The sequence below is a fragment of the Centrocercus urophasianus genome, unplaced genomic scaffold (assembly GCF_019232065.1).
Source record: "Centrocercus urophasianus isolate 14NV4802_14NV808 unplaced genomic scaffold, USGS_Curo_1.0 seq_25, whole genome shotgun sequence".
NCBI classification, from domain to species: Eukaryota; Metazoa; Chordata; class Aves; order Galliformes; family Phasianidae; genus Centrocercus; species Centrocercus urophasianus.
The window spans coordinates 7,601,251-7,613,533 of NW_024884811.1; the positions used below are offsets into that span (position 1 = coordinate 7,601,251).

The 12,283-nt window shown below is 35.8% G+C and overlaps 1 protein-coding gene across 3 annotated transcripts in view; it reads right to left on the reverse strand.

Annotated features, from left to right (window-relative positions):
- KIF2A (kinesin family member 2A) overlaps window positions 1–12,283 on the reverse strand; it is a 52,611-nt gene that overhangs the window by 24,105 nt on the left and 16,223 nt on the right. For 2 of the 3 annotated variants that reach the window (XM_042825802.1, XM_042825799.1), the window contains exons 2-8: window positions 7,648–7,742; window positions 6,280–6,399; window positions 5,835–5,889; window positions 3,524–3,646; window positions 2,867–2,967; window positions 978–1,073; window positions 276–330 (exon numbers count right to left, since the gene is read on the reverse strand). In XM_042825802.1, the coding sequence (XP_042681736.1) occupies window positions 276–330; window positions 978–1,073; window positions 2,867–2,967; window positions 3,524–3,646; window positions 5,835–5,889; window positions 6,280–6,399; window positions 7,648–7,742 (645 nt within the window). The remainder of the gene's footprint in view (window positions 1–275; window positions 331–977; window positions 1,074–2,866; window positions 2,968–3,523; window positions 3,647–5,834; window positions 5,890–6,279; window positions 6,400–7,647; window positions 7,743–12,283) is intronic. The other variant, XM_042825800.1, reaches the window with a different exon arrangement.

A 12,283-nucleotide genomic window follows, 5' to 3' on the forward strand; every position in this document is an offset into this window, starting at 1 on the left:
AATTAATTTCCAGACTAACTAAACACACCATAGATAACCATGTAAAAAAAACCTGCAATTTCTGTGACTACTCCCAGCTCATAAAATGGTGGCAGCTAAATTACTTTTGTCCCCCCTTTATCCACACTGTGACAGATCTATGAATTGTCTGTCAAACATTTTTTCTAGTATAACAGTTTCATTTTCAGTATTTTAGATCTCTTCACTACAAAGGACACTACAATCAGAAGAAGCTTTTCAGAGAAAGAATTTTGCAAAACCTTGAAAGGTCATACCTTTTCTGTTGAGTGGTCGTTTTCGCACACAAACACATATCCTGTGCTCGTCAATCTATAAAGGAAAGAATCTTTCAGTGAACTATATCTAAGTTCCAGTTACAGATTACTTTACTTCTATTTATGAATTAATCAATTTTTAAATGAAGAGACTTTTCAAAGACTGTGAGTCATATAAACAGCAAAAGCCAATTGTATCTGCAAGAAACTAGAAGGGAGAGCCATGCATCAAAAATAACCAAATTACTTGCAGATAGTGATGCTGTAGAGTACCTGGTACACACTGCACCATAGTAAGCAAATCCAGCTGTAATAAGTTGGATAAACTATTGGTGGAAATTGTTACAATCACTGATTTGGAACAAAGACCACAAAAATCTGATAATGCAGTTCAAATGCAAATCAAAGGCTCTTATCAGCTTGAAAAAAAATCAAACATTATCAAATATTTCAGCTATATATAAAGTAATCAAAAATCTTCACATTCAGTGAGATTTTTCTAGGAACCTAAAAGGGTATTGTCTGTGCTTCCCTTCGTATTCCAGGAAAATCTAGAAAAAAAAAACACATGCTATAAAGAATACTAATACTAAGCTATTTATTTTTCATGTTTACAGACAAAACTACATTCATATACTGAAAACATTAAAAAGACACAGAAAAAATAAATACAAAACATTTCCACATTGTCTGGGTACTTACAGGATCAGCAGTTGTCAGTGGTCTATAATCCAAATTCCCCCTGAAATCTCTTATCATACACATAATTTCATAGTTGGGGTTTGTAGCATCAACATCCTATGAAAGTAAGCAAAAGAATTTCTTACATTTTTTTCCCCAACACTGACAAGTTTCAATACCTTCTGTATTTAATTATAAAGAAAAATAGACATTAACTGATGTAGCTAATTTACTAAACATGAAAGAAAACAGTTACAGTGTTTCTATTAATTTAGTATCTATAGTCAATCTGAGACATAAGACTATACCGTGAAGAAGTGAGTAAACTATTATTCACGTTATTATGCTTCACAAAACAGTGCAGGTATTCTGGCTGCTTCAAACAGATCTGAGTGAGTTAAAGTTTGATTCTATTACTGGTCTTGAATTAACAAATTAACAGTAATTTGGATGCACTGTCAACTTTTCCAACATGCCTGGAAGTTCTGAGAAGTAAAAGCAATCCCAAGGTTCCACAATATGCTACATCCAGATACATGGCCTCCCATCCCTAAACCTGGAACCATGAATAGCACAGCAAAAAGACACACAAGAACTTGTGCGTGGAGCCTAAGCCTTGTTCAGCCAGAACATCTAAGCTGAGAAGGCTGCAGAATTCCTTACGTACTCCTTCCTGTCAATTTTCAGTTTCAGGAGATCCTACTGATGCCATACTCAGCTAGTTCTGGTCCACATGCTTTACTGAACTGTGCATGGCTCATCACACATAAGTGAAGTAGCATAGGCACTTTCAGAAAGCACTGCACTGGTGTTAACAAGATGAAATAAAGCCAACTGATGTCTATGCATCTGTGGAACAGTCATCCCCATCCCAGACAAAACTATGGCCTGGTAATCAGAAGTTGACTATGCTTTTATGTTCTTAATCCTAAATACAGCGAACTTAAAACCACTCAGAGTAAGTCTATATAAAATGTATTATAGCTTAAGTATTTCCTGCTATAATTCTGAAAAGGCTATTACATATTGCAGAAAAAAGGTAATTATTCTTCTAACTCCACTTAAAAGTCATACCCACTAGAAGACAGTGATTACTTATTATCACTGTACTTCACAACAGAATGCAAGAAAGATACAGACAGATCAACAAGGCAATCAGATCTTCCTCAGCCAGAAGTCAAAGACATTATTAAAGCATGAAATAAACTAGGTGAATTACTTACTCAGTGGTGGTACTTGTGTCAGCAGCAGATCAGTACTGCTCTTTAGAGAGACTAACACATACTCACAAGCCTGCCAACAAGATTACACTACTACTTTTACTGAACCTTTTACACTGCCGTGACAGAAATTAATTTATTATTAGGAGATCTTTTTCCTAACAGGATTAGCAACTTCATCTCTTTCACACAAGTTTCTAAAAATTTATTCCCAACCTGCCTGCATGATGAAAAGCTAAACTTTAGAGCCATAGACTAGTTTAAAGAAGTAAAAAATAAATAAAAAAATAAAAATAAATAAAAATCAAATCGAACCTCAAAAGCTTATCTGACAAAGCGTCAAAGATCAGAAGGAACAATTTGTCGTAACATTGAAATATCTCAAGCCAAAGCTTGATGGTTTTTAATCAACACATTATCCTTAAGATATAGGTTTCATCAGCACTTGATTATGAAATAACATATGGGAAAACAAGTAATTGCACACAATTATTTGTGTAGGATGAAGAAGAGTGGGAAAACTGTCTAAATATTAAGTTATTGGAACAGTGCAAATATGCACAATATGCAATGCAAAATAATGTATCAAATTTGTATACAGGAGAAAAAACATTTAGTTTCAGGATTACCACTGCTCATAAAAATTATGTATGAATGAAAAAAAGCATGATCTAGGCTAAAAATACTAACCTGAGCTCTTTTTTCTCTAAGTTCCTGCTGCTGTAGCCTTCTTTTTTCACGTTTCTCTTGCAATTTTTCAACCTCCTTCACACAGTTAGATTTTCTACGTGCTTGGAGAAAATGATATAATTTAAAATATTTTCAATGTGTTGCATGAGTTTAGTAATTACACTACTATTTCAATTATATTAATTAATCAATAACCAGTACACACTTATTTATATCTACTACCTTTTCGATTAAATCAGGGTTAGTACAATTACAGGAATTCAGTGTCTAAAATTTACCAAATAAATGAAGGGAAATGGAACAGTAATTGAAAAAAAATAAAATTATAAGGAAAGTGATCCTTAAAAAACATTTGGACAAGTACATGTGATCTCTTGGTTCAAATTAAAAAAAAAGTCTAGACAAATGTAAGACAAAAACAAAAAACAACAGTAAAAAACCCACAAATTCATTATGTGAAGATAAAAGATAACGAAAGATAAAAGAAAAATAAATTCCGATTATGGCAAAACTGAACTTTTGTTTAGCCACTGTGCTCTGAAAAAGCTTCATAAGGAAGCCTACAGACCATTTGTCCTTTATGAACAGCAACATAATCCAAGAGAATCTACATGTAATGTCCAGGATGAAAGAATCCTTGAGATACGGTTTACATACAAGGGGGTCCAAATTCCTTTTTTGCAGCTTGAACTGGAGATATATCTGAAACAGTACCATTCTGTTGTGAGGAAGATGACTGTTCAGGAAGCTGAGTGGGCCGTGCACGTGCAGAACCAGCCACTGCAAAAGAAAAGAACAAAGCTGATCCAGATGTTAACTAATAATGTATCAACCCAATTTTGAATTATTTTATTATGATAAAACTAGTCCTCTTTTGACATATAATTTACTGAGAATTAGAGGGAAGTGAGATATGCACACATACACACATGGAAAGTTCATTATTAAAGACAGTATGCAGATTTTTTTTTAATTCTAATGAATATAGAATCATAGAATCATTAACAGAAAAAATCCTCAGATCACCTAGTCCACCATTCACCAATATCATCCACTAACCCACGTCCTCAGTGCCATATCTACACACTTCTTGAATACTTCTAGGGAATGTGATGTATAACTGTTTTGCCTAATTTCTGTAACAATCAAAGAGATGTAAGCTGACCATTTGCTTCACCTTCAACTTTTAATCTTTTTTTCTCCCTTCTATTTACCTGCTTTTCTGAGACCTTCTTACAATTCCTACTCAGTTTTTTTTCCCCTCACATGACAGGAAAATTTTTCTCTCATACACCAACACAACAAATTATGATGTACCTATGCTGCCTGTGCAAATTATTATATATTCTATTACAAAACCTATTATGTACATAAAATGAAGAATATACTTGGAGATATATGGTCCTTTAGTTGATGGAATTTTATTTATATTACAAGAAAACGGACCCACAGTTTCACTCTTAAGAAATTAAAAAATAGTCTCACCTCACTGAACCTACAGTATTTGAAGGAGTAAAGGGATACAAGTGAAAGGCAGCCAAACACAGCTCAATTTACAAGTGGAAGAAATAAACTTTTTTGAGATCTAGTTGAAAGGGGTATGTCTACCTAAATTTCTGCATTGATTCCATATGTGATAAGAATGCCACTTTTCTAAAGACACAATGTTATCTCTTCCCAGTGAATGCAGTGTGAGTAGTGAGCATGCAAAGCCTCTCCGGTAGAGTTGAATATTTTGTTTGTTGAAAAGGTGCTTGAAGTGCTTCTGCTTCAGCTTGGCAGTTTCTTGTACATGCTAGTAATGAACTCTGCCAGAAGAGCATGAAATTGAAGGTAACAGTTTTGATTAATAGCTTAGAGATGACATTCCAAAAGCCAAAATACTGTACAACATAGAGAAAACTGTGGAAACAGATTCAAAAGGAACAGACAAAAACTCCCAGATCACTTCCAGATATGATCTACTTTACAGCATGAATGTATTCCACTAAACAAGAAAGTATGCCAAGAAAAGCTTAATTACAAAAGAAAAGAACTAATCCTTAGGTACACTGCAAATAGTAAGATGCACAATACCTACTGAAATGCAAGCTGCAGAGTTACTCCACACCAAACAAGAGCATTTACTACAAATAACAACTTGTACAGATGTGAGGAGAGTCCATCAACTAAATGTCACGAATATAGACTATGTTACCTTGAAAACAATAATTGAAAAGCTATTTTCTCCTTACGATATTTCTGATTTGGTTTGCACCGCTGAAGACAAAAGGCAGTAGGCAGGAAGTGGTTTCTATTGTCCACCTGAAAAGAGTCTGAACTCTTGGAAAGATATGCAAACCCACTTAAAAAATAAGTTTAAACAGATGAAATGGAGTCAAGTTTGAATTAATGACACAAAATTAATGTTTGGAAGAGTGATCACCATCACCAGATTAAGTAAGTTATGCTTAAAACAGCCATGAAAATGAAAAAAAAGTAGACAATAACTACTCCTTTCCATATTATGAATGTGTTGCATCTGTACTCATCTAATACTTCATTTCATCAATCCTCCTGTTGTATTTTTGTGGATTTTACAGATTTTTCACTACTAACTTAGAAAACTGAGCTAAAAACTTGAAAGAATTTTAAGCACACTACTTGTAGTATATGGGAACAATCAAATTGAAAGAAACTGATGTTTTCATTTGTAAAAGTCCATGTATCATTTAATGTAGCACAGTTAATGAACTTCAAGTTTCTGCACCTTCATTTTATTCACCTTAACTTCCTCGATGCTATGTTGCTTCAACTTGCACATAAACATTGTTCATACAGCATCCATTCCTAAATACACACAGGATTAATTCTAGGAATGATACACCATGTCTTCTACATTGTCACTATTAAAGAATCTCAGAAAAGCTCCACATTAGAATGTTTCCATATTGTTTGTTTCCCTGAAATGGAAAGATACAATATTTACCTCTATTATCTCTGGCAGGAGCGTCATTCTTAACAGGTGCCACAGTCCGTCGACCCTATAAAGACAGAAATCTCTGATATTTGACCACTTCATAATTTAAAACATAAACTGGAGCCCCACCTAGGCTTCCAGAATAACATCATCAACACAACAGAGAGGTGATTATTGTCAAATCCATCTCTGAAGAGCCTAGGATTGAGACTGCTTGAACTATACAAACTGTTTCAAAACAATCTCCTTTTATGAATCTTTTCCTTGAGCTATATCTAGCTGTAAGTACTAGTTCCTAACCCTGCCAAACGAGTTCTCAGAAAACCTCATTCACCATGGGGAAAAATGCAACATATTCAACGAGTAGATCCAAGGACAGAAGTCAGATATAAAAATTCAAGCATAACAACATGTTTATGAGTTCTGTACTACAGTATGAATAGATTTTACCAACCTTAACTATTTTGTTTACTTTGGCTGATGGAGCAGGTAGAGGCTGTGTCTCTGTGTTAGGTTCAATATCTTCATCAGGTGCAAGATCTGGATTAAGTGAAAATATGCTCTCCAAGTCAATCTGTTTAAAATAATAGAATATTTATGAGTTCTAGAACAAATTAATCTTGTTCATTTCTGCTACGTTTGAGAATAAACAAAACAAACCCCATAATATATCCCAAAATAAACAAAAATACTCCTCAACAGGTCTTATAATTCTATAACTGGAAATGTCTCAATTCAAATTTGCCAAAAAAAAAAAAAAAAAATCAGAAGTGCTAGTTGTCATATTAGTTGAAATGTACAGCTTTTAGAAAACAGATGTATTAATAACGGTGAAAAGACATTCAGAATTCAATAGTGTGATAAAATTATAACAGAAGTATCTAGCATTATTGCAAAAAATAAGAGTATTCTATGCTGCACAGTATTTTATAGCATTAAAAAAATCTTAGATATTTGAAATTTCTCAGACAGTGCAAAAGAGACAGACAAATTACAACTACCCCAAAAATAAAAGGCAACTTCAAGCTATATTAAATATATTACCCTGTTATTTTCATCAGAATTCTTCATTCAGAATCCATTGAGACTTAGCTTCCTAAAGGCTTTGAAATAGTTTTTGTTTCTAGACTGTCATTTCCCCAGGCTGGAACTTTCAAAGATCTAATTACTGTATGGATTCTTTGTGTCCAGAAGGATGAGCTCACGTAATGAAGTCACAGAACATTCTCGTATTTTTTTGTTTTGTAGGTTTTCATCCAACTGGTAAGGTGTTATTATCTCTAAGATGCTTCTCCAAATCTCACCCTGAACAGGCTAAGCAGATTCAAAACTTCCAGGAAGGAATAACAAAATATAACTGACACACAGAAAGACATCACTTCATAAAGCATGAAAAATTGTTGCCAAAAATAAGTTACGTAAATAAACCTTGTAGCACTTAAGTTTCTCAATAAAACAAACAAATGCAATTCTAATCCACTTCTCCCACTAGTTTCCTGTCTGAACTGCAAGTCCTTCTCAAAAAAACTGATTTTTCTACTTGTAAAAAGGGGTTAACAACTCAGCCTTTGTAGTTGGGTTCAAAATCTATAAATAAAATGCACTATTTGAAAGCTATGACACTGATATCAGGAAGTGAAATTTAACACAACAGAAAACAATGTTTACCCAAAAGCTTCCATTCAAAAGTCTGTAGCCAAAAATCATTGAATAAATGAAGTTTGGCATTTTATCTTCCTTTCCACTGCAAATTCCAAAGCAACGTTCATGGAGACTATGCATTTTTTTAAAAACAGCGAGGTTCTAAAATAATTAAGTTTACCTCTTTGCCCTTAGTATCCCCATTTTCAATCCACTCAACAGTTACACTTTCATTATCTTCATTCAGAGACGTTACCATAGCTTGATGAATTCGGCCTAGAAAAGAAACATATGATCGCTTATTAGCAGGTGAAAAAAAAAAAAAAAAAATCCCAGAATTTATTTGAATCCCTGCATGCTGAGAGGCAGGAAGAGAAAGGTTAAAACAGAAAGGGGCATAAGTAAAAATGATTGCTGGTCACATACTGAAAGTTGGCTGAGATTTGCTAGTAGAATGGGAGAATTAAAAAATTCAAGGAGTAGGAAACAGTGATAAGTAAACAAAATACTGTTTGAAAGCCACACCACTTAAAATCTTTTTTCTATGATAAGTTTTGTTAAGATTTCCAAAAAAACAGCACAGAATTTACTGTGATGCACTCCACAAAAAAATTCTGCCTCCTTTCTAGGTTGATACAAGATTAAACATGCTGACATAGCAGTAAAATGCTGTAAGGTTATATTCTGACATCCATCCAATCAGTCTGTAATTCAGCTAAAATTAAGTTGCTCATAACAATAATAGAAACCAATACAGTACCACCAATATAACTTACATGGTGAAAGATCTCAAGCCGATAAGACCCCACAAAGAAGAATAAAAAGTAAGGTTTCAGTTGATAAAGATTTTCCTTCTTAGCATGTATATATATATTTTTCTTTTAAAGTTATTTTTTTAAAACTAATTTCTGTCATACTTTATCCTTTCTTCTAGATATGGTAGCAAGGAGTAATTGCAAAAGCAGAGGAGCCATGCACTGACACAAAACAATCAAGATCCAAGTGTCACATTGATTTCACATCCACGCTTTGCCCTAAAAATACCAAGAACTGAGCTTTCTAAAGAACGAAAGCCCAGTGCGACTGCTTCTCTGATACCCTTCTTTAACAAGCCCCTGCACAAAAAAGCAAGCCCTTACTCTGCTGAATTGAAAAGGAAATGCAAATGATTGAGTAAAAAACAAATTCTAAATATTACTTCCCAAAAGAAAAAAAAAAGAATTAATGCAAAACTGTTAAAGCTTTACACATCCAGCAAGATGCATCTTAAACCTTCCACGAATTCCCTCAAAACTGTACAATTTTAAATTATTTATGGCTTATAGCCTATGCACTCCTACATCTGGTGAACACCACAGATGCCTTTACTAGGCCATGTTCAGCTTGGTTGAAGACCATACATCTACACAGCCTGTCAATCAATTATCCAAGGCCAACAGCAGCCTAGTAATTCTCACAAAAACACACTGCCCACATTCTCACACCGTAGCAACTTGTGCGCACCACCCACTGTTTCAATAGTATACCTGCCTGTCACAGTCAAACGATGGCTTCAGTGACCTACTGTCCACATCCAATCATAAGCCAGCCTCCAAACGCCACATGAGGCTTCCACTGTTAAATATGAAACCCACCTTGGCCCTTGGAAGCTATCTGTCACTGCTTAGGTCTCTTCCACTTCACATATTCTTGATAAACTGACCATTAATAACTTGGACTGATTACTGTCTACTGGGTAAAGAATAGGTTGGGAAGCCAGTCTTAAAGAGCCTAAGTGAAAAGAGTTAAATCCAGCTGGCAGGCCGTCCGTGGTGTTTCCTAGGACTCAGTACTAGGTCCAGTTCTGTTTAATGTTTCTATCAATGACTTGATGGAGGATAGAAAGAACCCTCAGTAAGTCTGCAGACAATGTCAAGCTGGGCACGTGTTTTCATGTGCTGGAGTATAGGAAGGAGCTGATTAGGCAGCACCAAGGCTGCACCCAGCTATATGGTATATATGGCTATACAGCATTCAACTAGGGTAAAAGCCAGGCACTACTCTCGGGTGGTAACAGCCCCATGCAGTGATGCAGGCTTGGGGAAGACCAGTTGGAAAGCTGCCCAGCAGAAAATGATGGGCATGACAGACAACAGTCATCTAAACACAAGCCAGCTGAGTGCCAAGGTAGCCAAGAGGGCAATGCTTTCCTAAACTGCATCAGAAATTATATGGCCAGCAGGTCTAGGGATGTGATTGTCCCTCTGTACTCGGCCTGGTGTAACAGAACACACCAGAAGGGCTGTAGTCAGTTTTGGGCCCCCCGCTACAAATAGAATATGGAGGTGCTGGGACTCACTCAGAGAAAAGTAACGAATCTGCTGAAAGAACTGGAAAACAAAACCTACAAGAGGCAGCTGAGGGAACTGGGGTTGTCTTTTCTGGAGAAAAGGAGGGGAGACCTCATTGCTCTCTGCAACTCCGAGAAACAAGACTGCAGTGAGTTGAACACCAGATTCTTTTCTGAAGTGAAAAGTGCTATCACACAAGGAAGTGGTCTCAAGTTGCAGCAGAGGTGGCTGAGATTGGATACTGGGAAGATTTTCTTCATGGAAACGGTGGCTAAGCACCAGAACAGGCTGCTTAGGGAAGCAGTAGAGTCTTCATCCCTGGCAAAGACTAAGAGACCTGTAGATGTGGCACTAAGGACACATTTTAGTAATGGGACTTCATGGGTCAGGTTAACACTTGAAGGTCTTTGTCAACATAAACAATTCTGTAGTTCTCCTTTACTATAACTCCCAGCCCCCAAATTCACCCATGTTTTCTCTCCATATGTTGCTTAAAATTCTGGTTTAGCTATCTCAGACATAATTTGGTAGTCTTTTAAAGCAAGTTTTTTTTATACATTCTAAGTCTTTTAGGGACCGCTGAGGGAAAGAAAGGAAGAAAAATCTTAAATGGTATCTCAAGTTATCTCACCTAATAGCACAAATAACAGATGTATGTTTTTAGCACTTCTTTTGTTGTAAAGGCTGCCTAATCATTCACAGCCAGGTATACCTAGGCAAAAAAGAAATACTGCAAGTGTCAGGAAGGTACCAGCAGATCTTTGCAGTCTGATGTAGCATTCAGAGGGATGGACTGAATACAACTCAGACAAAAGCAAAGCAAATGGACGGATGCATGCAGCAGCTGGCACTCCAGGCAGCAGTGCTTTCACATTTGCAGCATTTACCTCACAGTGAACGTTACATTACATAACCACTTCTAAACTCTGCACTTGTACTTGCCCCAAGCATAAGATTCAATTCTCCACTTAAGGATGTTGAGTAGTAGTTAATTTATTATTAAAAAAAGCTATTAATAAGACAAAAAAAAAAAAAAAGTCTCCCTCTTTGGCTCCTTTCCTTTGCTAGTTTTCATGTCTCTGAACCATATATAATTTATTTATTATTTAACAAACACTGCTGTTTGTGATTCTTGAGCAGCACTCCCATGCATGTCCCAGCAGCACTCACATGCACATGAAGGCAAGGTCTAGATTCTCACATGGCAATACTGGTAGTTTAAGTTGCTCACAGAGAGGAAGTAAATGGTAACACTCTCACTGCCATGTTTACACCATGCTCATTCAGCACAACAAGCAACATGCATGAAGAGCACAGTCTTCACTTTCCTCTGTGCATATCAGCATGGATTTTGCAAAAGCAGGCACATGAGCAGGAACCACAGCCATGCCGTCCTTGTCACACACTGATGTTTCTCCTTTTTTCAACACCCAAACAATGTTGTGCAAGTACATCCTCCCCTCAGGACCACATCCTAATTCTGCTGGTGACCGTGCTGAAGCACACTCACTCAGCAGAAAAGTCCTGCACTTCTTTGTAAATTCTCTGCAGATGAACATTTCTGTGCAAATTTTCTTTGTGCAGCATTCTCAGTATACTTGTCTGTTAATTTTTCTGCAGCTAGTAAATAACCGTTAGTGACTTAATTTTCTTCAAGAACACTCTGTTGTAGAACTGTTTTAATGAGTTCTCTGATTTGCCAGCAAAACAGAAATACAGCCCACTTCTTTTCCTGCAGTGCGGGAACAAACAGCTTACTGCAAGGACACAGAAAACTTTTCATCAGCAAGGGAAATGGCAAGACCTAACAAGTTTAAATAAATATAATTTTTTTTCTTAAGGGAAGGCCCAGCTGTCAAAGGAAAACTGATTTGTGAAAGATATAAAGTTAGTGAAACATATAGCATAAAATATTACAATATTCATTAGCATGTCACCAGGTTTTACACATTTTGTTCACAGCTGAAACCTGTGACACTGCATTAATCACAAAGATATCACATTGCCCGTTCCCTGTCTGATTATTTTCAATACAGAATAAATAACAATTAATCTTTTTTAAAGGTTTAATCTTTGCCACTGCAAGTGAAAAGAGATCAAAGTAGGCTGATGAATGAATAGAAAATACTAAATCCTTTCACAAGCACAATAAGCCAACATGCCATAACAAAAGAATCACAATAACTCTTCCATCTCTATGCCAGACTTCATCCACTCCCTGGCCAAGACAGTCAGGACTGAACTAAAACAAAACAAAAAATAAAACAAACAAAAATGTTATGTCCAACTTCCAAATATTCTTGGCTTAAACAGAAAATGTATATACTACAATGTTTAAACTGGCATTGTACCCATACAATTTGTTCCCTGAGATTCTTCATATGTTATTAAAAGTTTACATGTTACTGAACCGCCACAAAGCACATTTACATCTTTACAATTGCCTCTTGCTCTCTGCAAACAGTATTCCTTTATATTTTTCTAGTA